Raw genomic sequence first — 25468 nt, 5'->3', positions numbered from 1 at the left:
GGAAGGTTGAGAACCACTGACCTAGGCAGTGATTGGGGGTGTTGCCTCTCTTAAGATTTTAAAGGTTTGTGTGTCTAAAGAACTTGGATTGGAACCCAGTTAATAATCTAATCATGGACACTGATGATTCATATTGTGTTTGGATTTTTTTGACAGATAAGGACTCACAATTCCAGATAATTAAACAAGCTAGAAATGCAGTTGGAAAAGATGGTGACTATTATAATCAAAGTAAGTGGCATCATAGTTTGAGCTAAATAATGAATAAAACTATTTTTCTCCCACAAGCACACGTGTTATTAATTTTTAAGAAAAATCTTGTGAAAACAATTATATGGGAAAGGTTAAGTTTTACATATTAGACTACTGTGCTTGGTGTCAGCTTAGTTGTTAGATATTTTCTGCTCAAATACACAAGTCTGACTAGGACACTGTCTTAGGACTTCATGCTTTGGAATTTCCGAATAGATTAGATTGCCTTATAGATCATTTTTAAAATTATGATTATTTAGTTAATAAATCCTATTTAGTGAGACTGTTTTACCCTGAGATTTCCTTTCTTGAGGATTAGCCCATTGTTAAATGTATTATTGAAATGAACATGAAAGGAAAGACTTAGGCTAAAAGAGATTAGTTCTCACAGCTGCCCCTCAAAATAAAATGCAAAGTATTAGGTACAATTTCAGAGGGTTTGTGGATCCTTTTATGCCCAGTTTTGGAGCTGGGTTAAGAGTTTCTTTCTGGGGCTTATGTCAGCAGAGACTAGGTTAGAATTTTTAAGTGTGAGCTTCTGGGAAATTGAAAGAAAACTTAATCCATCAAAAACATAGAAGGTAAAGGAGTAAATAGATTTAATAGATTTTGAACCTAGTTAAAACATCTAAGCTAAACATGACTGGCTCCTTTTTATAAGGATTTGAGTTGTTTTTTGAACCTTCTGAAGGTAGCTTTCTCTGGACATCTTACCTTTCTTTCCTCACTCTTCTGAATTATATTCACCAGCCCATTATTATGGTTTGTTTTCTTTCTTGTTAAGTTCAGGGTCTTAGCTCATTTTTCTAAGCCAATATTTGGGCTCGATTTCTCCCTAAGTGCCCTGTGGCTTCAGAAGGAGGAAGTCCCTTACCTTTAGTCTGCATTACATTGTTTCCTATAACAGCAGAAGCACATTGTATTTCCTGTTTTGAAGCTCCTGTTTTTATGTACTTTGTGCTGAATTCCAGGTTTTTCTCTTTGAGGGAGACATTTGACTTTCTCTTATTGAAGAGTTTACTGAACCCCTATTATTGGTTCTACCTATTGCCCCTGTTAATCAACCAATTAAAAAGTAGAGGATTTTTTTTTGAGGGGTTAATTGTTAAAAGACTTTATTTGACCTTACCTAGTTAGATTTACTGAATTTATTAGAGTTTAAAGAGAACTTGGAAGATCATCTAATCTAGTGTCTGCTTTTTACTGATAAAGAAACAAACTCTGACTGATAGAGATGATAAGGTTCTGGTGTCTTTGTTCTAAAGGTCCTTAATACTTTTAAGAGATTTTTTTCCAAAGCCTTGTTATATATTTTATTACTCCTTCACAGTAAACTTGTGATAAGTTGGATGAGTATTTTCCCCTCCATAGTAGGTGAAGAAGTAGAGGCACACATAACTGAATTGCTAGATAATAGCAAAGCTGGATCCAGAGCCAAGTTCTAAATTTTGTCACAAACACAGCACTGAATTATTCTGCATTCTGTTAGAAACTCTACATTTAGTGATATTTGTGGATTCTACATAATTGCTCAAATACATTCATTATTTATTATGTCTATCATGATTAATTAAAAGAATGTCACAAACTTCATATCTGTACATAATATTACTATTAATACTGTTCATTTGGGTGAGCCTATTTTAAAGAAATAAACTAGTTGCTTGGCCTTATACAAATGACAGCTTTTCTGAGTTTTTACTTTCTTATCTGTAATATAAAACTATCTCCTAGTGTTGTTTAGAGCAATAGAAAGCAATATTAAGATGAAATGGGTGAGAATTATATATATGTATAATTACTCATATAGGTATATATGAGTAATTTTCTAGATCATTTTCTAATCTGAGGTTTTTATATAAGAGTAATAAGGCAGATTTGGACATTGAGTTTAGTTTTTTATAAAAACAAATAATTACTTTGAATGAATACTTCTTTCAGTACATTAAGAGGAAATTTTATTTGATTTTGAATTTTTGTACTAGCTTAAATTAAGATTTAACTGTTAAGAACTATTTTTATATGATCTATAACCCTCTTTTTAAAACTATTTTTCATCTTGTGTAGAGTTCTGCATTTCCTCAACAGAGATTATTTTTGTAGTTTGCTTATACCTAAACATTTTACTCCAGGACAAAAATCTCTTTAATATCTTTTTTTTGATGTGTTTATTTTGAGGGAAGACGACTAACATGAACAATTTTACATTTTTTCATGTAATTAATATTTTTTATTCACTAAATTTTAAGTTTTTTTGGTGTGGTTATATATTTATGTTTTCATTTTATCAGTCTTATTAGGTCTCAATTCATTAATCTTCCTGAAAGCTTAAATAACCATTAGATCTACTTACTTATTTTTAGATATAGTTACTTTGGTTAATTTTGTAACCAAGATATTAATTTCAATCATAAACAATCATTTTATATTTGATGGTTTATCTTTTTCCTTCTGTATTAAAGATTCAAGTTGTTATACTTGAATTTCATGACATACAGTTGACCTTTGAACAACATAGGTTTGAATGCATAGGTCCACTTATACGTGGATTTCTTTCAATAAATACTGTTGGCCCTCTGTATTTGTGGGTTTTGCATCCACGGGCTTGGCATCTGAGGAGGATACCAAAATAGTATTTTTAATCCACAGTTGGGAATCCAGGGATGTGGAGGGCTGACTATGTATTGTTCTACACCATTTTATGTAAGGGACTTGAACATCCACAGATTTTGGTGTGAGTCATGGCTGCGATTTGAAGATCAGGGTACTATGGCTAACAAACCCTAAAGAGATAGAAATAGAGTAGTTCTAAAGCTAATCTGTTCCTACCACTTGTGAAACTTTGGCAAGTCATTTTGCTTCTGTGGGCTGTAATTTATCTCTAATGTTAAGAAGTTGACTCTGAATTCTCTCTAAAATTCTAAATATGTATCTCAGAAATAGTACCTCTTGTTAATAAATAGTATAGTATCTCATACGTTTAAGATGCCCTATGATGGCAAAAGTGACTAACAAGGAAGAATTGAGAATTAGAGTTACTAAAAAGTAGAGTAGAGTGTCAGTTCAGGGTGATGAAAAGCTCTGGAGATGGATAGAAGTGATGGTTGCACAGCAGTGTGAATGTACTAATGCCAATGAACTGTACACTTAAAGATGGTTAAAATAGTAAATTTTATGTTTTGTATGTTTTACCACAATTAAAAACTATTATACAGAAAAGTAGAAGTTCACAGAATTGGTATGATTACAGCACATTGAAATGCACTCTATCTAAAGCATAGAAACTTGTGTTAGAAAATTTACATTTTATGGAAATGTAAGCTTATGTAAGTGTGTTTACCCTTATTTTTTGTCAGAAATATCTATGTTCTGAATGATTTGAATGCAGTTTGTTGTTTAACTTTTCCTGTACTTTTTCTTTTTCAGTAATTGGGGTGAGTATAAAGAGGAATTAGGAACCTGAATGTACTCCTTATTTAAAGATATGCAGTATCCTTTTTGCAAATGATATCCTTTTAAAAGTATCATTCAAATTTCTAAACTTTATCTTAGTCACTGTCACAGTATTACAGTCTTGATTTGGAATTTTAGTTGAATTTTCAAAGAATTTAAGTATCAATCTTTATATAGAAATTTAAGATGAATAAAGAAAACTCCAATATATTTCAAAGAGGAAATTATATTTCTTTGTTTGAAAAATAACAGGCAAAGATTTGTGTGGAGCTTGTTTATAACACAGTCATGCACTGCAGTTATGCATGTTTTGTTATGCAGTGATCTGCATATACCATGGTGGTTCATAAGATTTTAATGGGTTATAAGCAAAAGTTTGTGATGTTGAAAGAAAAGGCTGGACCCAACTAGGATGTTGAATTTACTGCTAGTTCTGTCTGGGTGGCTTAAATAGACAAGGAGGCTTGGCATGTTGTCTCCTTGCCCTGCACCCTGCCCCTGGCTGGGGCCTAGAGTTGGTGAAGGAGGGGAGCCCAGTAGCTCCCGGCCCCCACCCCCTGGCACCCACCCCTGCACACACATTAACACACACTAAAGCTCATAAACTCACTGTCCTTCCCTCTGTCTGTTTCTCTTCGTCTCTCTTTCCTTTCAATTCTCCCCCGCCCCCCCCCCCATCTCTGTTTCTCACTCTTTCTGTCAAGGGCCCTCTCTTTCCTTCTCCCATCCTCCCTCTTTTATTCTCATCTTAAGTTTTATCTGTGTCTCTTTTGATCTCTGCTTCTGCTCTCCCTTTCTATTTCTCCCTACTTTCCCTCCTTCTGATGTCTACTCTCTCTCCCTCCACAACCCTTCCCGACCCCCCCAAGCCACACGCCCACACACACTTGATCTTTTACACAGTATTTTTATTCTACCTTTTAAGGTTTAGCTATGTTTAGATACACAAATACCATTGAGTTACAGTTGCCTGCAGTATTTAGTAAAATAATAACATGCTGTGCAGGCCTGTAGCCTAGGAGCAATAGGCTATACCACAAAGCCTAGGTGTGTAGTAGGATATACCATCTAGGCTTGTGTACTCTGTGGTAGTCCCACAACGATGGAATTGCTTAACGACACATTTCTCAGAACATATTCCCCTCATTAAGTAGAGTATGACTGAACATTAGTGTTTTCTAATCTTTTCTAATTTTTCTTCCAGACTTTGTAGCCTATATTCAAAAGAATTAGGTTTATCAAAGCAAACTCATTTTTTAAATGTTTTAACATCTGGCTGCACATAAGCGCATTTCCTAGTGTCTATCAGAAGTGGAGTAAAATTGGTTGACTTCAAGGGAAACCTTTCTTCCCCACTAATTCAAAATCCTTTGACTTGCACATTTAAGTTATCTATAGCTGTTAGACCACAGACTTTATTCAGTGTAGCTATTCTCTTAATTTGTAGACAAATATAAAGTAATCTTTTGTGTGTATGTGTTGCAATGCTTAGTTTATAGTATGCTTTTATTATTTTATTTTTTTTGCGTCTTAGGAAGTCAGCAAAGCTAATATCAAATATAAGTATCAGGGAAGAGCTACTGATTTTATATTGTTCTGTGAACCAGAGTTATTACTATTGGGTAACTTAGCAAACATTAAAAGGGTTTATTTGGTAGCTCATGTTCTTTGCATTAGTGAATAATGAGTCTGGGACTATCGTTTTAAATTGCTTTATTTACAGTTACAATAATTTTTTATTTCTTTGAGAAAATTTGATTCTCAAAACAAAATTTTTCTTCAAAGTTTAATACATCATATCAAGGTATTGTATTTACTTTTTTTCATTAATGAGCAGATTTTAGAAAGTTCTGTAACTGTTGTGGGGGCACTGCTGTTAACTTTTTTCTGTTAACTTGGTTAAGCCAATATGCTTCCTTTTCAGAAAATTAAAACAAGTTTAGTCTCAATGTAACTTGTCTTTCTCTGGTCTGAGGAAGTGTGGGATTTCTGCTACTAATTGTTTTTGGTCCGTAGCTCTGAGTCATTACACAAATGTGATATATTGTTAATGTGGAATGAGTAGCTTGATGTCTCATATAAAAAGGACATTTTTAAACACATTTTTCATATTTCTATAATTTATTTTCAATGGAACTATAATACATATTACCTATTAAAAGTCTCTCCCCATCAGCTTTTATGGGAAAAAACATATGCACAGAAAGGAAGTTAATATCTACTTTTATAGCGTGGGTAGCCTTTGAAAAATTGTTAACCAAAAGGTTTTCTTATGAACATTGTCTTATGATAATTACTGCCTGCCTTCATGGGATCTGTTTTAACATTGTTGGAGAGAAGAGCGAATATCCACAATATATCCTGTATGTGAATGTAGCATTCAGGATAAAGTCATTGTTTTATCATTTGTTACATAGATTGATATTTTGTAATTTAGGCATACTATGAAAAAAATTTGTGTTCATACTGCATTACTATAGTGCATGTTTATAGATAAGTAGTAGATCTTAAGTCCGCAATGCTTCATGTATTTTTATTTTTGTGGTTTTATTTTTACTTTAGGGATTTATTCTTCATTACCTGTCGAAGTTCCTCTGAATCACAAACGATTTGTTTGTGATCTGACCCAAGCTGATCGTCTTGCCCTCTATGATTTCGTAATTGAGGAGACAAAGAAAAAGCGCTCTGATTCTCAAATTATCGAAAATGACAGTGATCTCTTTGTAGACTTGGCTGCAAAAGTCAATCAAGGTTTGAGATGAATATCATAGTTTTATATTTCTTAATAGTTATTCCATTCTTTGCTGTTATTAAGATGATATGTCAGGCCATTTTAAGAATAAGATGGTTTTGTGTCATCTGATATTCACGTATAAAAGATGTTTATTCAGTAGTGAAAGTTTGCTCTCTGATTTTACATTAAGCAAAGCATCCTTCTGTGGGAATGTTACAGCTGTGCTGTTGCTGTAATCTATGTACCTAAACACTCTTATGTTCAACTGATGACTGGAGAAAAGGAATGGTATAAAACTTAGCCCATTTATATAATGTAGAATTTTTAGAATATTTTTAATATATTTTGAAACATGTTAAAATGTGATTGTGGTGTTCCTGTTAATTTTTAAGAATGTAAATTTTTCTAAGGATATAATAATTTTATTTTTTATTAGATAATAGTCGAAAAAGTCCAAAATCTTACCTTGAAATCTTGGCAGAAGTGAGGGATTATAAAAGAAGACGTCAATCCTATAGAGCTAAGAATGTTCACATAACCAAGAAATCATACACTGAGGTAAGTTTTATATAATCTTGTAGAGCTTTGTTGAGAACAGACATTTCCTTTATGTAGATTTCTAAATCTGTTCTATGGATTTCCATAGTTCCTTGGAGATTTTCTGAAAAAATAAGTATCTTCAAGCTAGACACACCTGATCTGTAGTTGCTTTATCACTTTCAGATCCACTCCTTGCCAGACAAAGGCTTTTTAGGATACAGAAACCTTATATAAAGAGGTTGTACAATCTTTAAAAAATACCTACTTTTGAGAAAGTGATAAGAGGATTTTAGATTTTGGCTTTAAACATACCTGGTTGCTTAAGTTTCGATTCTGCTGTTTATCATTACTGTTTGACTTGGGCAAGTTATTTGAAGTTTTTAAGAATGATTTATAAAAGATTTATCACAGCATAGACTTTGCAGGGTTGTTATAAAAATTGATTGAGATTATACATGTGGATATAAATTGCTCAATAAATAGCTATAGTTCTTTGGCAGAAATTTTAGTGTGTTTTTATGTACTCTGCTAAATATTTAGACAAGAAATGTCTTGGTATAAATTATTTATAATTTATTTAATATATTTTTATTGATTTCAGAGAGGAAGGGAAAGAGAGAGATCAATGATGAGAGAGAATAATTGATCAACTGCCTCCTGCACGCCCTACATTGGGGATCGAGTCGCAACCTGGGCATATGGCCTGACCAGGAATTGAACCATCACCTCCTGGCTCCTATCAGTGTTGGCGAACCTATGACACATGTGTCAGAGGTGACACGTGAACTCATTTCTTTGGTTGATTTTTCTTTGTTAAATGGCATTTAAATATATAAAATAAATATCAAAAATATAAACCTTTGTTTTACTATGGTTGCAAATATCAAAAAATTTCTATATGTGACACGGCACCAGAGTTAAGTTAGGGTTTTTCTTTTTTTTTTTTAAATATATATTTTATTGATTTTTTTTTTTTTACAGAGAGGAAGGGAGAGGGATAGAGAGTTAGAAACATCGATCAGCTGCCTCCTGCACACTCCCTACTGGGGATGTGCCCGCAACCAAGGTACATGCCCTTGACCGGAATCGAACCTGGGACCCTTGAGTCTGCAGGCTGACTCTCTATCCACTGAGCCAAACTGGTTAGGGCTAAGTTAGGGTTTTTCAAAATGCTGACATGCCGAGCTCAAAAGGTTCGCCATCACTGTAGGTTAATGCTTAACCCCTGAGCCATGCCAAATTATTTATAATTTATATAATTATATAACTATATTATAAAATTATGATTAATTTCATTAATCTCTTGATGTTTATCTAGATTTATTTTCAGATGTCATTTACTGGGTAGAGTTGATGAATTTTTTGATAACATGAATTACCTTGCCCAGATTCTAAATAATTTCCTCATCAAAACCCTAATTGTTTCCACATTATTTTTCTTTTCTCTATGATTTCAAAGACTTTCCACAATCTGGCCTCATTCTACCAAGTATTTTCTTTTGCATATGTCTTAAATTATGTCTGGTTTTACATAGCTTTATTCTTACCTCCACATTTCAATACATGTTGTTTTCTCATCTGACATGCTCTTGTTTTGCTGTTTTAATTTTTTTTTCCTGTTACATAAGTTGCAGGTGTACACCATTGTATTTTGATATTTATAGCTACTACAAAGTGATCACCTCTACTAGTAAAAGTCTAGTTACTATCATCTCCATACAATTGACCACTTTCCTCCTTTCGCTCACTGTGCAACCACCAATATGTTATGTGTATCTATGAGATTTTGTGTTGTTTTTTGTTTTTTGCTCAATTGTTTTGGTTTCTAAAAGATTTCACATGAGTGAAGTCACTTCGTATTTGTCTTTCTCTTCCTGACTTATTTTGCTTACATTATACCCTCAGGGTCCATTCCTGGCTTATTTTGCTTACATTATACCCTCAGGGTCCATTCATAGTGCCACAAATGGCAAGATCTCATTCCCTTTTATGGCTCAGTAGTACTCTATTATGTGTATGTGACATCTTTATTCATTCATCCATCAGTGGACATTTTGGTTGTGTCCACTTCTTGGCTATTGGAAATAATGCTGTGACAAGCATAGGGGTGCATATATCTTTTTATTTTTATTTTTAAAATACCTATTTTTTAAAATAAATCTTCATTGTTCAGATTATTACAGTTGTTCCTCTTTTTTCCCCCCATAACTCCCCTCCACCCAGTTCCCACCCCACCCTCTGCCCTTACCCGCCCCCACGGTCCTCATCCATAGGTGTACAATTTTTGTCCAGTCTCTTCCCACACCACCCCCCCCCCACCCTTTTCCCCCCTGAGAATAGTCAGTCCACTCCCTTTCTAGGCCCCCGATTCCATTATATTCACCAGTTTATTCTGTTCATCAGATTATTTATTCACTTGATTTTTAGATTCACTTGTTGATAGATGTGTATTTGTTGTTCATAATTTGTATCTTTTCCTTTTTCTTCTTCTTCCTCTTCGTAAAGGATACCTTTCAGCATTTCATATAATACTGGTTTGGTGGTGATGAACTCCTTTAGCTTTTTTTTTTTATCAGTGAAGCTCTTTATCTGACCTACAATTCTGAATGATAGCTTTGCTGGATAAAGTAATCTTGGTTGTAGCTTCTTGCTATTTATCACTTTGAATATTTCTTGCCACTCCCTTCTGGCCTGCATAGTTTCTGTTGAGAAATCAGCTGACAATCGTATGGGTACTCCCTTGTATGTAACTGACTTTCTTTCTCTTGCTGCTTTTAAGATTCTCTCTTTGTCTTTAGCTCTTGGCATTTTAATTATGATGTGTCTTGGTGTGGTCCTCTTTGGATTCCTTTTGTTTGAGGTTCTCTGCGCTTCCTGGACTTGTAAGTCTATTTCTTTCACCAGGTAGGGGAAGTTTTCTGTCATTATTTCTTCAAATAGGTTTTCAATATCTTTCTCTCTTCTTCTGGAACCACTATAATTCGTATGTTTGTATGCTTGAAGTTGTCTCAGAGGCTCCTTACACTTTCTTCATATTTTTGGATTCTTTTTTCTTTTTGCTTTTCTGGTTGGGTATTTTTTGCTTCTTCATACTTCACATCTTTGACTTGATTCTTGGGATCCTCTTGCCTGCTGTTGGATCTCTGTATATTATTCTTTATTTCAGTCAGTGTATGCTTAATTTCTAGTTGGTCCTTTTTCATATCTTCCAGGGTCTCACTAAATTTATCAGCGGTTTCTAGAAAATTCTTGAAAAACCTTATAAGTGTGGTTTTGAACTCTATATCCAGTAGTTTGCTTTCCTCCATTTCTGTCATTTGTGATCTGTTTCTTTGTCTCCGCATTTTGGCTGGTTCCCTGTGTTGATAGAGTGGCTTTGTGTGCTAGGTGTCCTATAGGGCCCAGTGGCTCAGCCTCCCCAATTACCTGAGGTAGACACTCATGGTGCACCCCCTTGTGGGCTGTGTGCACAGTCTTGTAGTTAAGCCTTGATTGATGTTGGTATCACTGGGAGGAATTGACCTCCGGGCCAGTTGTCTGTGAGAATCAGCTGTGTCTACAGTGGGAGAACTTCTGTGCCTTAGACAGCCTTATGGGGCAAGACTTGATTCAGTGGGGCTTTGGTGCTCACTCAGTCTACCCCCTGAGTGTGTCCCTTATGGATCTGAGGAGTTGTAATCTGGATGGTCCCACTCTGACCACTAGGTATTCAGGCTCTTGGATTTCTAAGGAGGTGCTAATTTAGCCTCTGCCTGAGACTTCTCAGCAGGAGCTATGGAGAGATCTGCAGATTCCTTTTCCTTGTTTGGGGTTTGGAGGTGCTCAGATGAGGCCCAGTTGTGAAGCAATGCAAGCTGCTGTGGGGCCTTGAGCCTTCTTTTCGATGTTCTGGTTCTCTCTGACCCAGCTGCAGTTTGTTAGGGAATTTTAGATCTCAAAGGACCAGCCCATTCATATGCAAAAGCGTCTGCACACAGCTTGGGTGGGGCGGGGTCTCAGGGAATCAACAGGGTGGAGTAAACAGCTATGGCTGGTCCTCAGTCGTGCCCTAAGAGGCCCCCGGGTCTCAGTGTCCCACGGTAATCGCTGCAAGCACCTCTGAGAAAGCTGCCCTCGAGTTCCGCCTGCTGCCAGACAGTCCAGTTTCTCCCCGTATGAATCTGGGTCCCCAGAGACTTGCCCAGAACTGGAGTCAGGGCCATCGGGAGCTTGAGACTCCCGATTGAAGAAGACTCCAGCGTGCCCTGTTGCCAGCCCTTTCCGCGAGCGCGCCTCCGTACCTCTGCACTTTACTTCCGCACCTCCTCCTCAGTGTGCTTTTCTCTTTCCTTCTAGTTGTAGAATTTCCACTCAGCCAGCCTTCCTGTGGTTCTGGGTGATGTCTGTTTTGTCTTTTAGTTGTAGTTTTTTTTTTTTTTTTTTTTTTTTAATATATTTTATTGATTTTTTACAGAGAGGAAGGGAGAGAGATAGAGAGTTGGAAACATCGATGGGAGAGAAACATCGATCAGCTGCCTCCTGCACACTCCCTACTGGGGATGTGCCCGCAACCCAGGTACATGCCCTTGACCGGAATCGAACCTGGGACCTTTCAGTCCGCAGGCCGACGCTCTATCCACTGAGCCAAACCGGTTTCGGCTTAGTTGTAGTTTTGAAGTGGTTGTGCGAGGCAGCAATTTCAGGTGTTTACCTATGCCTCCACCTTGGTTTCTCCCTCAAATATATTGTATTGATTTTTTACAGAGAGGAAGGGAGAGGGATAGTTAGAAACATTGATGAGAGAGAAACATCGATCAGCTGCCTCCTTCACACCCCCCACTGGGGATGTGTCCTTAACCAAGGCACATGCCCTTGACTGGAATCGAACCTGGGATCCTTCAGTCTGCAGGCCGACGCTCTGTCCACTGAGCTACACTGGTCAGAGCTATCTTTTCAAATTAATGTTTTCATTTTTTTAATCCTTACCTGAGGATATTTTTTCATTGATTTTTAGGAAGAGTGAAAGGGAGGGTAGAGACAGAGACATCAATGTGAGAGACACATTGATCAGTTGCCTCCTGCATGCAACCCAACCAGGGCTGGGGGTCAATCTTGCAACCCAGTCATGTGTCCTTGGCTGAGAATCAAACCTGGGACCCTTCAGTGCACAGGCCGACACTCTAACCACGGAACCACTTAGGCAAGGGCAGTATTTTTGTATTCTTAGGATAAATATTCAGAAGTAGAATAGCTGGATAATATAATAGTTCTATTCTTAATTTTTTGAGGAATCTTCATACTGTTGTGTGTGTGTCCATAGTAACTGCACCAATTTACAGTCTTACTAGCAGCATATGAGGGTTAACCTTTTCTCCACATCCTCTCCAATACTTGTTATTTTGTATTTTTTTATAATAGTCATTCTAATAGGTGTGAGGTGATATCTTATTGTGGTTTTGACTGTATTTCCCTAATAATTTGTGATATTGAACATGTTTTCTGTGCATGTTGGCTATCAGTATATCTTTGGTAAAATGTCTATTCAGATTTTCTGCCCATTTTTTAAGGGGGTGTTTTGTTGTTGAGTTGTGTGAGTTTTTAAATACATTTTATATATTAACATCTTTGCAGATATATGATTTGCAGATGTAGTCCCATTTGTTTATTGTTTTTGTTTAGCTTTTGTTTTGAGTGAGAGCCACAAAAACATTGCTAAGACCAGTGTTAAGGTGCTTACTGCCTATATATTCTTCCAGGATTTTTATGGTCTTACATTCAAGTTTTTAATTCATTTAGAGTGAGTTTTCATACACAGTGTAAAATAGTGGTCTAGTTTCATTGTTTTGCATGTGGCTGTCCAATTTTTCCAACACCATTTATTAAAGAGACTGTTCTTTCTTTATTATGTATTCTTGGCTCCTTTGTCATAAATTTGTTGCATATATATAGGTTTATTTCTGGGCCCTCAATTCTGTTCCATTGGTCTGTGTATCATATGTGTCAATATCATATACTGTTTTGCTTACTGTTGGTTTGTAGTATAGTTTGAAATCAGGGATCATGATACCCCCTGCTTTGTTTTTCTTTCTCATGATTGGTTTGGCTATTCAGGGTCTTCTGTAGTTCCATAAAAATTTTAGAATTGTTGGTATTAGTTCTATGAAATATGCCATTGGAAGTTGGATAGGGATTCCGTTGAATTTGCTGATAGCTTTGGATAGTGTTGACATTTTAATGATATTAATTCTTCAAATTCATTTATTGTGCTTCAGTTTCTTTCATCAGTGTCTTATTGTACAGCTCTTTCACTGCCTTGGTTAAATTTATCCCTAGGTATTTTTTTTATGCAGTTGTAAATGGGATTGTTTTCTTAATTTATCTTTCTGATAGTTATCAGTGTATAGAAATGTCACAAAATTCTGTATGTTGATTCTGTATCCTGCAATTTTACTGAGTTCATTTATTATAACAGTTTTTTGATGAAGTCTTTAGGGTTTTCTATATATAGTTATTACATCATCTGCAAATACAGTTTTACTTCTTCCTTTCTGATTTCTATGCCTTTAATTTCTTTTTCTTGTCTAATTGCTTTGACTAGGACTTCCAACACTATCCTTACTAATAAAAGGCTAAGTAGTCATCATGCCCTCACGTGTGATGCTCTCATGCTGTCACAAGATGGCTACATGCACAGTGGAGGTGGGACCCCCAGCTCCGGCCTACCTCTTTGGGGCAATCTATCGAGGAGCCTTGGATGGGTGAGCGGGGCCTACCTCTTTGGGGCAATCAATCACGGGGCTCCCGCACTGTGAGAGGGCACAGGCCAGGCTGTCCCCTACCCCCTGCACGAATTTCATGCACCAGGCCTCCAGTGTTGAATAAAAGTAGTAAGAGTGTGCACCCTTGTATTGTCCTGATCTTAGAGGAAAAGTTTTCAGCTTTTCACCATTGAGTACATTAGGTGTGGTTTGTTATATATGACCTTTATTAAATTGAGATAATTTTCCTATGTGTATTCACTTTGTTGAGAATTTTTAATAGTAAATGGATGTTGAATTTTGTCCAATGCTTTTTCTGCATGGATTGAGATGATTACATGATTTTTATTCTTCATTTTGTTCATGTCATGTATCCTGTTGATTGATTTATGAATGTTGAACCATCCTTGCATATCAAGAATTAGTCTCACTTGATTGTGGTCTAGGATCCTTTTAGTGTATTATTGAATTTGGTTTGCTAATATTTTGTTGAGGATTTTGCATTCATGATCATCAAGGATGTTGGCCTGTACTTTTCTTTTTTTATGGTGTCCTTGTTTGGTTTTGGTATAGGAAATGCTGGCCTTGTAAAATGTGTTTGGAAGAGTTCCTTTCTATTCAGTTTTTTAAGAGTTTGAGAGGGATAGGTATTATTAAATCTTTGAATATTCAGAAGAATTCATCAGTGAAACCATGTGGTCCCCGATTTTTATTTGTTATGAGGTTCTGGTTATTGATCCAGTCCTCTTACTAGTAATTGGTCTATTTAGGTTTTCCTTTTCTTCATGATTCAATCAGGAAAATTGTATGTTTTTAGGAATTTATACTAGGTTGTCCAATTTGTTGGTATATAATAGTTCATAGTAGTCCATTAAGATCTTTTGTATTTCTATGGTATCAGTTGTAACAACTCTTCCATTTTGGACTTGAGCCCTTCTTTTTTTCTTGGTTAGTCTAGCTAAGATTTTGTTGATTTTTGTTTATTTTTTCAGATAACCAGGTCTTCGTTTCATTGATCTTCTTTTTTTTTTCTTTTAGTCTCTTTCATTTATTTTTTTCTTTGGTATTCATTATTTCCTTACTTCTACTAACTTTGGGCTCCTTTAGATGTAAACTTAGATAGTTTGAGATTTTTCTTGTTTCTTGATTTAGGCCTATATTTTGAACTTCCCTCTTAGAACTGCTTTTGCTCCATCCCTTAGATTTTGATATGTCATATTTCTGTTTTCATTTGTCTCTACGTAATTTTTATTTTTCCTTTTGATTTCTTTGATGATAAATTGGTTGTCCATTAGCATGCTCTTTAATATCCAGGTTTTTGTGATTTTTCTGGTTATCATCTTATAATTAATTTTTCTTTTTTACAAGGCAAATTTACTCCTGAAGGAGGGTGCACATGCACAGGATCTGGCTACACTGATCATTGAGCTGGTGGTCCGCTCAGGGTTTTATGTCTGGATCGTCATCTGTCCCTTACTCTTGATTGGTGAGAGCTTAGGCTCACAGTCTTGCGTGATTGGCTAATTTAAAGGAATAAGGGAAGGGTTGACCTTTGCCATTTCAAAATGGTGGCCCCCAGGGGAGCTGCAAGTCATGCAAGACAAAATGGTGGCTGCCTAAACTCCCTTCTTCGACAGAAAAGATCACTTGTTTATTCTCACAATTCTCCCCTCTTCTTATTTAACTCTTTTCTTCAAACATGGCTAACGCTTGTTGACTTCCATGCTCTACAGTGTCTAGGAGAAGATTATTTTACTGTTTGGTCAATGTAGTTTCAATTAACCTTTGGATAAGACCTCTCATACATGGGATGAGATAACATCCCATTACTATAACTCCTAACCTGATTATCAAAGAGGTGAGCATGGGTACCATCATTCCCTTCCATTTTCCGAACCATTGCTCTAGTCCAGTGATGGCGAACCTTTTGAGCTCCACGTGTCAGCATTTTGAAAAACCCTAACTTAACTCTGATGCCGTGTCACATATAGAAATTTTTTGATATTTGCAACCATAGTAAAACAAAGATTTATATTTTTGATATTTATTTTATATATTTAAATGCCATTTAACAGAAAAATCAACCAAAAAAATGAGTTTGTGTGTCACCTCTGACACGCGTGTCATAGGTTCTCCATCACTGCTCTAGTCAATCGGAGAAAGGATTGGTAATTCCAGGATTCTCAGTTCACTCATTAGCTAGAGTTGTTAATCCCTGTAGTGCCTTAGTGGCGGTTCGTTGTTGGGGGTGAATGTACAACATTGGCCCCCCATCATTACACAAACTCCTTCTTTTTCTGCCAGAATCGTATCCAAGGCCAACCTATTCTCCCACGTCATTCTGCTGGTGGCATGTAGCTATTCAGCTATACCTTTAAGTGCATCTCAAGTACAGTTAACAAGCCTTTGCTGGTTATTGTACATATAATTAATCTAACCTATATTCTTGTTTACAGTGGGCCACCAGAACAGGACAGGTTCAATTCCTGAAGCAATCTGATTTCTAGTCTTAAACACCTTTGACACTTCTCCTGGAACCCCAATGGGATTTGTGTAAATATGGGGATCAGAGGAGCCCCCTGGACTCTCCTCTTCCTAGTCTGTCTGTTCCTTGAAAAAGATTTATGATATGCCAACGTGAAAGGGATAGCCAATTGTATCAGAGCGCAGTTCCACTCCATTTGCTGGGCAAGGCCACAAGTCAGGGTCCCCCATAACACCACCAGACATTAGCACGGGGTTTCGGCAGTGCAACATGATGGGCTTCTGAGGATACTCGGCCATTTACGCATCCGGATAAATTCCCCATAAACTCTGAGTACTGTTCCCGGCGCACGACCCCCCCCCCCCCCCGCCTGCTCCCCCTTGAGAGGTAGGAGGTATAGTTTATGTCAGAGGACGGGGCTGGATCATTTTGGGGGGGTCCTTGTTCTTTACCTCTGTTGAATGGGAACAACAGGGAGAGAGTCTTATAGGAAGCGTTTCCCCAGGCGGTTTCCTTCTGATACAGGGCAAGCATATATTCTATCCCGTTACGGTCTGAGGTCCATCCGGTACATCTGAATGGAAATGGGGCCACTTGGGCTTCTCACCTTACTGCCACACAAGTGTAACAGTCGCTTTTATTTAGGGCGTGTACAGAGTATTTAATCCATTCCACCCAGGCAATCTTTCCCTTATATCCTACTTCTACTTGCATGGTGGTGACAGTGGCCTAGGGGATCTTGTCCTGTGACATCTCCTAAATCCTGTCTTAGCCAATCTTTTGGCCTATAGGCTGAAATATCCAAGTCATTCAAGTTATCTATAATCAGCTTAACTGGGTAAGCATGATTCTGATTGTACATATTTCCCCAGCCCACATTGTAAGCCCCTGCAATTTTCCAGATCCCTAAAGCAGATAGCTTACAGTTTCTTTAGTGTTAATTTCAAGGGGATATGTCCTGGTATGGCTGTCCAAGTTGAGGTGTCTCCACAGAGAAGCTGGTGGTCCACCCATAACCTGTGTGTAATGGGTCCAAACTCGTTCTGCAGTCTGAACAGCATCCTATGCATTCAATAGTCTTTTTTTAAGTTGATAGCAACTTAATTTTGAACACATTCCCAAGGTTTACATTTTTACTCCTCTGCTCATGTTATATTCTTGACAACACATTTTCTATGTTTATCTTTTCCTTGGTTGTAATTTTATTTACTTTCACTTGTTTTGTCTTTTAACCTGGATATTTGCTTTATATATGATTGATTTGATACGTTTACTATATATTTAACTTTTCAAATGTGCATGTATTTTACCTTTTCAAGAGTATGTTTTTTTTTTTATTAATTAGTGCCTTTTCTTTTTAGCTTAGAAAAGTTCATTTAACATTTCTTGTAAGGTTGGCTTAATGGTGATGAACTCTTTAAGCTTTTACTTATCTAGAATACTCTTGATCTCTCTTTCAGATGTTAATGTTAACCTTGCAGGTAGAGAATTCTTGGTTGGAAATTTTTTTCTTACAGCACTTTGGATGTTATGGCACTCCCTTCTGGCCTATAAAGATTTGCTGAAAAAAATAAAATCTGAGGTAGCCTTATGGGGTTTGCCTTATCCTATATAATATAACCCTAATATGCAAAGCGACTGAATGGCGGAAAGACCAGCAGAATGACCGGTCACCATGATGCACACTGACCACCAGGGGCAGACGCTCAACATAGAAGCTGCCTCCTGGTGGTCAGTGCATTCCCACAGGGGGAGCACTGCTCTTCCAGAAGCTAGGCTCACAGTTGTTGAGCACAGCTGCAGTGGTGGGAGCCTCTCCCGCCTCTGCTGCAGTGAGCGGTAAGGAGCGAGGTGCCCTGGACTGCAAGAGGATGCAGGCCAGGCTGAGGGATCCCCCCTCTCCCCCCACTGCAAAAATTTCATGCACCAGGCCAATAGTATGTAATAAGTTGTTTATCTGTTAATGCCCTTAAGATTCTCTATTTTTAACTTTAACATTTAAAAAAAATTTTTAATTGATTTCAGAGAGAAAGGGAGAGGGAGAGAGAGAGAAACATCAATGATAAGAGAGAATCATTGATCAGCTGCCTCTTGCATGCCCCCTACTGGGGATTGAGCCCACAACCCAGGCATGTGCCTTTGACTGTAATCAAACCGGGACCCTTCAGTCCGCAGGCTGATGCTCTTATCCACTGAGCCAAACCAGCCAAGGCAACTTTAACATTTTAATTATGTGTTTTGGTGTGGTTCTTTTGGTTTCATCTTGTTTGGAACTCTGGGCTTCCTTTACGTGGGTGTCTGTTTCTGTTCCAAGATTAGGGACATGTTTTTGCCATTTTTTCTTTAAATAACTATTCTGGCCCTTTCTTCTCCTTTTGGGACCCTTATAATGTGAATGTTATTCCACTTGATGTTATCACAGAGGTCTCCTGAGGTAGCTTCTCTTTTTAAAATTCTTTTTTATTTTTATTTTGCTGCTCTGTCTGGGTGTTTCATTGCTTTGTCTTCCTACTCACTTATTTTTACTTCTACTTCATCCAGTTTGCTGTTGAACCCTTCTAGTGTATTTTCCAGTTCAGTTATAATTTCTGTTTTCGGTCCTTTTTTATATTTTCTGTCCTTAAAGTTTCATGTTCATCTGCAGTTCAGTGAGCAATTTTATGATTATTACTTTGAAGTCTTTGTCAGGTAGGTTGCTTACCTGTTAAATTAAGGTATTTTTTTTGAGTTAGTTTTGTTCTTTGGTTTGACCCATATTTGTTTCCTCATTTTGCCTGACTCCCTGTGTTTGTCTATATGTATTAGGCAAAGTAGCCCTGAAGGAGTGACCTTGTGTAGGAGATGATCTGTGGGACCCAGAGGCACAATCTCCTCTTGCTACCAGAGCCAGGTGCTCAAGGAATCGGGTCTAAACCAGCATTTGGACATACCTCTCATAATCCGGGACTGCTGTCACCCAACCGTTGCCTGCCTGCCTGCCTTATTGCCCCTAACCATTTCTGCCTGCCACCCTGATCACCCCCTAACCACTCCCCTACTGGCGTGATTGACACCTAACCACTCCCCTGCCAATCTGATCCATGCCTAACTGCTCCCCTGCCAACCCGGTTGCCTCCAGCTTTCCTCCCCTGCTGGCCCAGTCGCCCCCAACTGCCCTCCCTTCCCTGCAGGCCTGGTCGCCCCCTCCTGCCCTCCCTTGCCGGCCATCTTGTGGTGGCCATCTGTGACCACATGGGGCAGCCATCTTATGTGAGGGCGTGACAGTCAATTTGCATATCACATCTTTATTATACAGGCTTGGATGCCCAGTGCACGAAATTCCTGCACTGGTAGGGTCCCTGACTGTTGCTGGCTGCCGGCCAGGGCCTCCCTTCCCTTAACTGCCACCACTGCCCCCTGGTGGTCAGTGCACATCTGACTCCCAGTTGGTTGAACTCCCGCCTGTGGGGACAATTTGCATATTAGCCTTTCATTAGATAGGATAGATGTTCTGCACCACACAGCCTAGCACTTAATATTATGCTGTTCTTTTTGCAATTAAAGTATGTATGTGTTGTAGACTTATCTCTCCCAGTAGAGGTCTGGGACCATGTTATACTACCTTAGTGATTCTAACAGTCCATTAAATACTTTGTTGTATATCATTTGTTTCTTCTCTACTCTCATAACTTTGTGATCAAGTTTGTGTTGCTGCTAGTGGTTTTTTTTACAGTTTGATGGCTGACTTTTTTTTTTTAACATGTATTTATTGATTTCAGAGAGGGAAAGGGAGAGAGAGATAGAAAAATAAATGATGAGAATCATTGATCGGCTGCCCCCTGGATGGCCCCCTACTGGGGATCAAGCTGCAACCTGGGCATGTGCCCTTGACCAGAATCGAACCCGGGACCCTTTAGTCCACAGGCGACACTCTATCCACTGAGCCAAACCAGCCAGAGCGATGGCTGACGTTTTATTACAGAAATATTCAAACATATCCTAAAGTGGATGGACTTGTCTAATGAACTCTTATGTACCGTGACCCAGCCTCAACATATGATCTTGTTTTATTCATTCCCCATTTACCACCTGTCTTCTCCTTCTCTGTTTTGGAAACAGATCCCAAATATCTTCATCTGAAAATACTTCAGTGTTTACATTTTTTCTTAGTAATTTATCTCTGGCCAGGGCTTTTTCAACATTATATTCATTCCTAGTTTCATTGATATCTTATACTAGAGGCCTCTTGCAATCTGGGACCTCCCCAGGGATGTAGTAGTGTGCGAAGCAGCAGGCGGATGGGGAGGAGCCCCAGCATGGGCGGGCCAGGGCCACGCTACTCGTTCTCATCCTGGTTCCGCTGGACCTGCTGCCGCTGCTACTCAGTAGCACTGTTGCGGCAGCCAGAGAGGTTCGGGCTGCCACAGCTGTGCTCACCTCTCGTAAGCCTGGCATCTGGCGCCCATCAGCCAGCTGAGCGGCACTCCCGCTGTGGGAGTGCACTGACCACGAGGGGCAGCTCCTGCATTGAGCATATGCCCCCTGGTGGTCAGTGTGCATCATAGCTACTGGTCAAATGGTCGAACAGTTGACAGGTCGAACGGCCCCTTAGGGTTTTATATATATAGATAATTTTTGTTTGCTCTGACTTAGAACCTGAACGTTGACTAATTTCAGTAAAAATTTATTTTTAGTGTAGTTACTATGCATAACATACTGGTGTGGGGTATATAAAGATAAATGCACACAGACCCCACCCTTAAGGAGCTATTATAGTTTAAGAGATAAAAAAGATTTTTCAAAACACAGATTGTGGTAAGTGCTAAAATGAGGTGAGATCAAAGTGTGTGGGTGGAGGGATCAATTTTTTAAAAGGGAAGACTGGTATAGGCTTCATAGAGAAGATAGTATTTGAGAGAAGGGAGAAGCAGAAGGGAGTAAGTAAATGTCTGCTTATAGGCTCTTTCTATGTGGCGGCTCTGTGGAAACCATGTCTAATAATATTTGGTTTCACACAGCTCACATAGAGCTACTGAGCAGAGATACAGGGAAGTGCTAGAGCTGAATTGGAATTCAGGTATGTGTGACTCGTGCCACTCCCTGAGGTAGGCCTTCTCCTATCTTAGATTTTCCACAAGAGAATATAGTGGAGGAGTGGAAATGGTGGGTAAGGATTTTCCAGGTGGAAGAACTAGTGTTCCTAAAAACGAATAAAAGTATGGGAGTTTTCCAGGGATCCATTAGTAATCCAGGGTGGCTAGAACTTAGGGATTTTGAAGGATCATCCAGTAGGAGATAAAGCTGACTTCTATGTGGTATAGTAAAATTGTGGAAGGGTTCCAAGGCTGTTTTAAGGAGTTTAGACATTGTTCCATTTTACTTCAGGAGCTGTTGAAAAGTTTTTTGAGGTGGGGAGAAAATCAGTTATACCTGATTCATAGTGTGTGTCTCTGAGGTTGCCCCTTGTTTCCCATACCTTTCTCCTTAGAACTTTCCTAATTAGGCATGCAGGAACCAACTGTAACCTTCTGTTTCAGTTTCACCCAAATAATGGCCAACCCCTGTGCTTGACGATGCTATGGGATAAATAGGAAGGAAAAAACTTTTAAATGGTTCTTAGGTGAGTGATCTACAGGCTCACTGGGAAAGTATCTGTGAAGTGACTGTGTGTTTCATGTTTTGTCTGTCATCTTGACTTAATTATAAGATTCCTTAGAAAGAGTTTTACTTGTAAATCTCAAACAGACAAATAAATTGCAAAACTCAAGATAGTACAAAGAACTCCTGTGTGTCTTTTATACAGATCACCATTGTTAACATTTTGCCCCATTTGCTTGTCATTTGTGCTCTTTATCGTTACATTTTTTGCTCTGTCTCTATCTGTACATTAATTTTTTTTCTGAACTGTTCATTATGATCTTTTATCCCTAATACTATTTCCGAATAATAGGGATATTTTCTTGCATAATCATAGTATAGTTATTAACTTTAGCAAATTTAACATGGATATACTTTAATCTGCCATTCATATTCCAATTGGACTTGTCTTTTTAATGTTTTCTAAACTGCATACATCCCACAGTCTATCGTAGCTTTTAATAAATATGTTATTGTCAGCAGTGATTATTTCTAGCTCTAAACTTAATTTTTTGAATAGCTTTCTTATCTGAAATTCTGTGCTTATCTCTTTAAGGTGATTCGGGATGTGATAAATGTGCACATGGAAGAACTCAGTAATAATTGGCAAGAAGAGCAGGAAAAAGCAGAGGATGATGCTGAAAAGTATGTCATTGTGTTTATTGGTGAAAATATTCTCTTTTTAAACTCTTATAATCGTTTAAGTTTTAGTATTTCCAAGGGCATCAGTAGCACACTAGAATTCATCAGAGCACTTATTGTTTCTCATCTTTGCCCAGGATTATTACACTGGAGTTGTAAAACTTGTTAAAAAAAAAACAAAAACGGTGTCTCTTTGCCCTCTTATATGACTTGTAAGATTTCACATACTTATTTAGATCCTGTATCATTGGTCTGATGCAGAACATTAACTTTAGGCTGGTGCACACTGAAGACCAGTGAAGAAAGTGAACTGATGAATGGTCCTGTCTGTTCCAGGAGAGAAAAAAGGCGATCAGCTTCAGTAGATTCACGGCAGTCTGGTGGAAGCTATTTGGATGCTGAGTGTTCACGGCATAGAAGGGATCGGAGTAGGAGCCCACATAAACGAAAAAGAAATAAAGATAAAGATAAAAATTGGGACTCAAGAGGGAGGAAAGAGAGGTAAGTCTAACGTTGTATCATCCAACAGTGAATTGTTTACCTTAAGGTAGAGTTTCTTAAGTCATGTGTAGGTAGACAGTTAATCGTGTTAAAAAGGTGTTTGTTTTTTTCCCTGCTTCTTCCTTCCTCCCTTCAACTGTCCCTCTCTCTTTTTTTGTTTTCTTCCTTTGCTAATTCCTAAGGTGTAGGGTATATAGTGTCGGTGAGAAGATCCAAACTTTAATAGCAGTCAATTTTGCCCTGTTAATATCCCTGATAAAATTTTGATAGCTGAGTGATATGAACTAATGCTAAAGTAATAAATTAAAAGCAGTTGAGGTCTATCCTATATTTCAGCTGCTTATTGAGCATCTTCCTAGATCCCATGTTCAGTGGGGCTTTACCTGAAGCCATCTTTTTCTCAGCCTGTTCCTCTTTCCCAGCATTTCCTATCCTGGTTAATGAATGACCGTCATTTGTTCACCTGAGCCAGAAATCAAGGAGTCATGTTAGATACTCCTTTCTTATTCCTTACTATCCAGTCTTAATTGCTGTCAGTTCTACCTGAAGACCTCATTTACCCTTCCTCTGTCATTATTGCTGTCCATCTGGAAAAGGATGGCTGTTTTCCTAATTGCTCTACCTGTCTAGAAGCTTGTCCCTTACGGATTCATCTCTACCCTGCTGCCAGAGTGAACTTTCACCTCTTACAGCTCTTCAGTGGCAAAGTTCATATTCCTTAGAATGGCTCTCAAGACCTCCTGGATCAGGGCATCTGCCTACCTATCCTTGTATTTTGTCACTACCCATGAAATAGGTAGTAGTGCTTTAGCCAGCCCGAATTGCTACAGTTTCTCATCCACACTGTGCTACAATTCTACCTTGCCATGTCATGTTCTGCTGCCTAAGGCCTGCTTGGTAAACTCTTCATCTTTTAAGACCCAGCTTAGTCATTCCCATGAAGCTGATCTTTTCCATTTTGTTACCTATCTACCTGGCACATGCTTAATCATTACTCTCCTTACTAGGCTCTGAGCTCTGCGAGGGCAGGCCCATGTCTTATGTAGGATTTATGTGCACAGTGCTTGTCTGATAATGGGCTCGCAAATGATGCCTCTCTCTCCAGGGCCGCTGGTGATCAGGAAATTGTAAGGCTTATTGGTTTAATAATTTTACTTATCTTACTATCATTCAGTTCAAAGATTTAAAGCTAGCTCCGATTTAGTCGTTCTCTTATAAAAATGAAATATCTGCTTAGTAATCACTTTTGAGTCATATAATGAATGATATTTTATAATAAGTTTGTAGAAATTAACTCTTGATTAGTTATCAGAAATCATGCTATGATAGTGTTTATTTTTACCCCTTTCATTTCAGGGATGGGGAAAGATATCATAGTCATAAAAGAAGAAAGCAAAAAGTATAAATGAAGTATTCATGCATGTGTTAATTATGCTGATGCCAAGATAACCAATGTGCTGATGTTTTCATTGTAATTGCTTTGCATAGGGGAAAATGTTTATATGACCTGTTTAGTGCTCATATCACTATTTTTCAGTAAGTGCTTATGTCTCAAACCATGAGTTCACTGTTATGCCCTATAACATTGTTTTCCATATATTTTAATAGATGACTGCTTCCTGTCACTAATTTTGTTTTTGTTTTTTTCTTTTTGATAATTTATGTATCAGAAAATTCTTCAAATCAGTACTTAAATTATATAAATAATACATGAATGCATTCTTACTGTAAAAGGTTGAACCTTACAGAACGCCATCTCCTATTCCTATGGCCACCCAGTGGTAACTGTTATTTACCACTACACTGATGAGTTGTAATAGAGAAAAGCAACCTAAATATCTGTCAGGAGGGGAAAGGTCTGGCTAAATAAAATGCACTATAGTCATATAATAGATTATTTATATCAGATTTTAAAAATAAACTTTATTTATATAAATATGGATACCTTTCAGAAACATAATGTTAAGTGACAACAGCAAATTGCTGAAAGATATATACAGTACTGTACATTTTCAGTGGCTATATATGTATGTAAATATATTTTTAAAAGTTCAGAAGAACCCATATCACACTGCCAGCAGTGATCAATTGGGGGAGACTGTATAAATGGGAGAGATAAGGGTTGGCAGTGAAGATTGGGAAGGTGGTCAACGGAAACTTTAGCTTTATCCATAATACATTAATTTCTTAAAAATAAGGTATTCAACCTGGCCAGTGTGGCTCATGGTTGAGCATTATCCCATGGACCAGGAGGTCATGGTTTAATTGCTGGTCAGGGCACATGCACCAATAGGGTGTATGCAAGAGGCAGCCAATCAATGTTTTTATCTCTCCTCCCTTTCTCTCTCTGAAATCAATAAAAGCATATTTTTTAAAAGTGAAAAAAATAAGGTATTCATATTTTAATTAAAAATTGTCATTTTCTTTTTTCTAAATGAACTCTTAAAAATATACTGTCATTTTGTTTTGTTTTGTAAATGAAATTTATTGAGGTACTGTTTACTAAAA

The 25468-nt window shown here is 37.8% G+C and overlaps 1 protein-coding gene across 5 annotated transcripts in view; it reads left to right on the top strand.

Annotated features, from left to right (window-relative positions):
- The window catches only part of SNRNP48 (small nuclear ribonucleoprotein U11/U12 subunit 48), a 29107-nt gene extending 4506 nt beyond the window's left edge, over positions 1–24601 (top strand). For 2 of the 5 annotated variants that reach the window (XM_036349382.1, XM_036349386.1), the window contains exons 4-11: positions 157–231; positions 3679–3686; positions 5491–5509; positions 6268–6456; positions 6876–6997; positions 22374–22462; positions 22721–22960; positions 24317–24601. In XM_036349382.1, the coding sequence (XP_036205275.1) occupies positions 157–231; positions 3679–3686; positions 5491–5509; positions 6268–6456; positions 6876–6997; positions 22374–22462; positions 22721–22960; positions 24317–24365 (791 nt within the window). In that variant the 3' untranslated portion in view covers positions 24366–24601. The remainder of the gene's footprint in view (positions 1–156; positions 232–3678; positions 3687–5490; positions 5510–6267; positions 6457–6875; positions 6998–22373; positions 22463–22720; positions 22961–24316) is intronic. The other 3 variants (XM_036349384.1, XM_036349383.1, XM_036349385.1) reach the window with 3 other exon arrangements.
- Positions 24602–25468: the final 867 nt, after the last annotated feature.

This window comes from Myotis myotis, unplaced genomic scaffold (genome assembly GCF_014108235.1).
Source record: "Myotis myotis isolate mMyoMyo1 unplaced genomic scaffold, mMyoMyo1.p scaffold_m19_p_2, whole genome shotgun sequence".
NCBI lineage: Eukaryota > Metazoa > Chordata > Mammalia > Chiroptera > Vespertilionidae > Myotis > Myotis myotis.
This window is presented reverse-complemented; position numbering and strand designations above follow the sequence as displayed.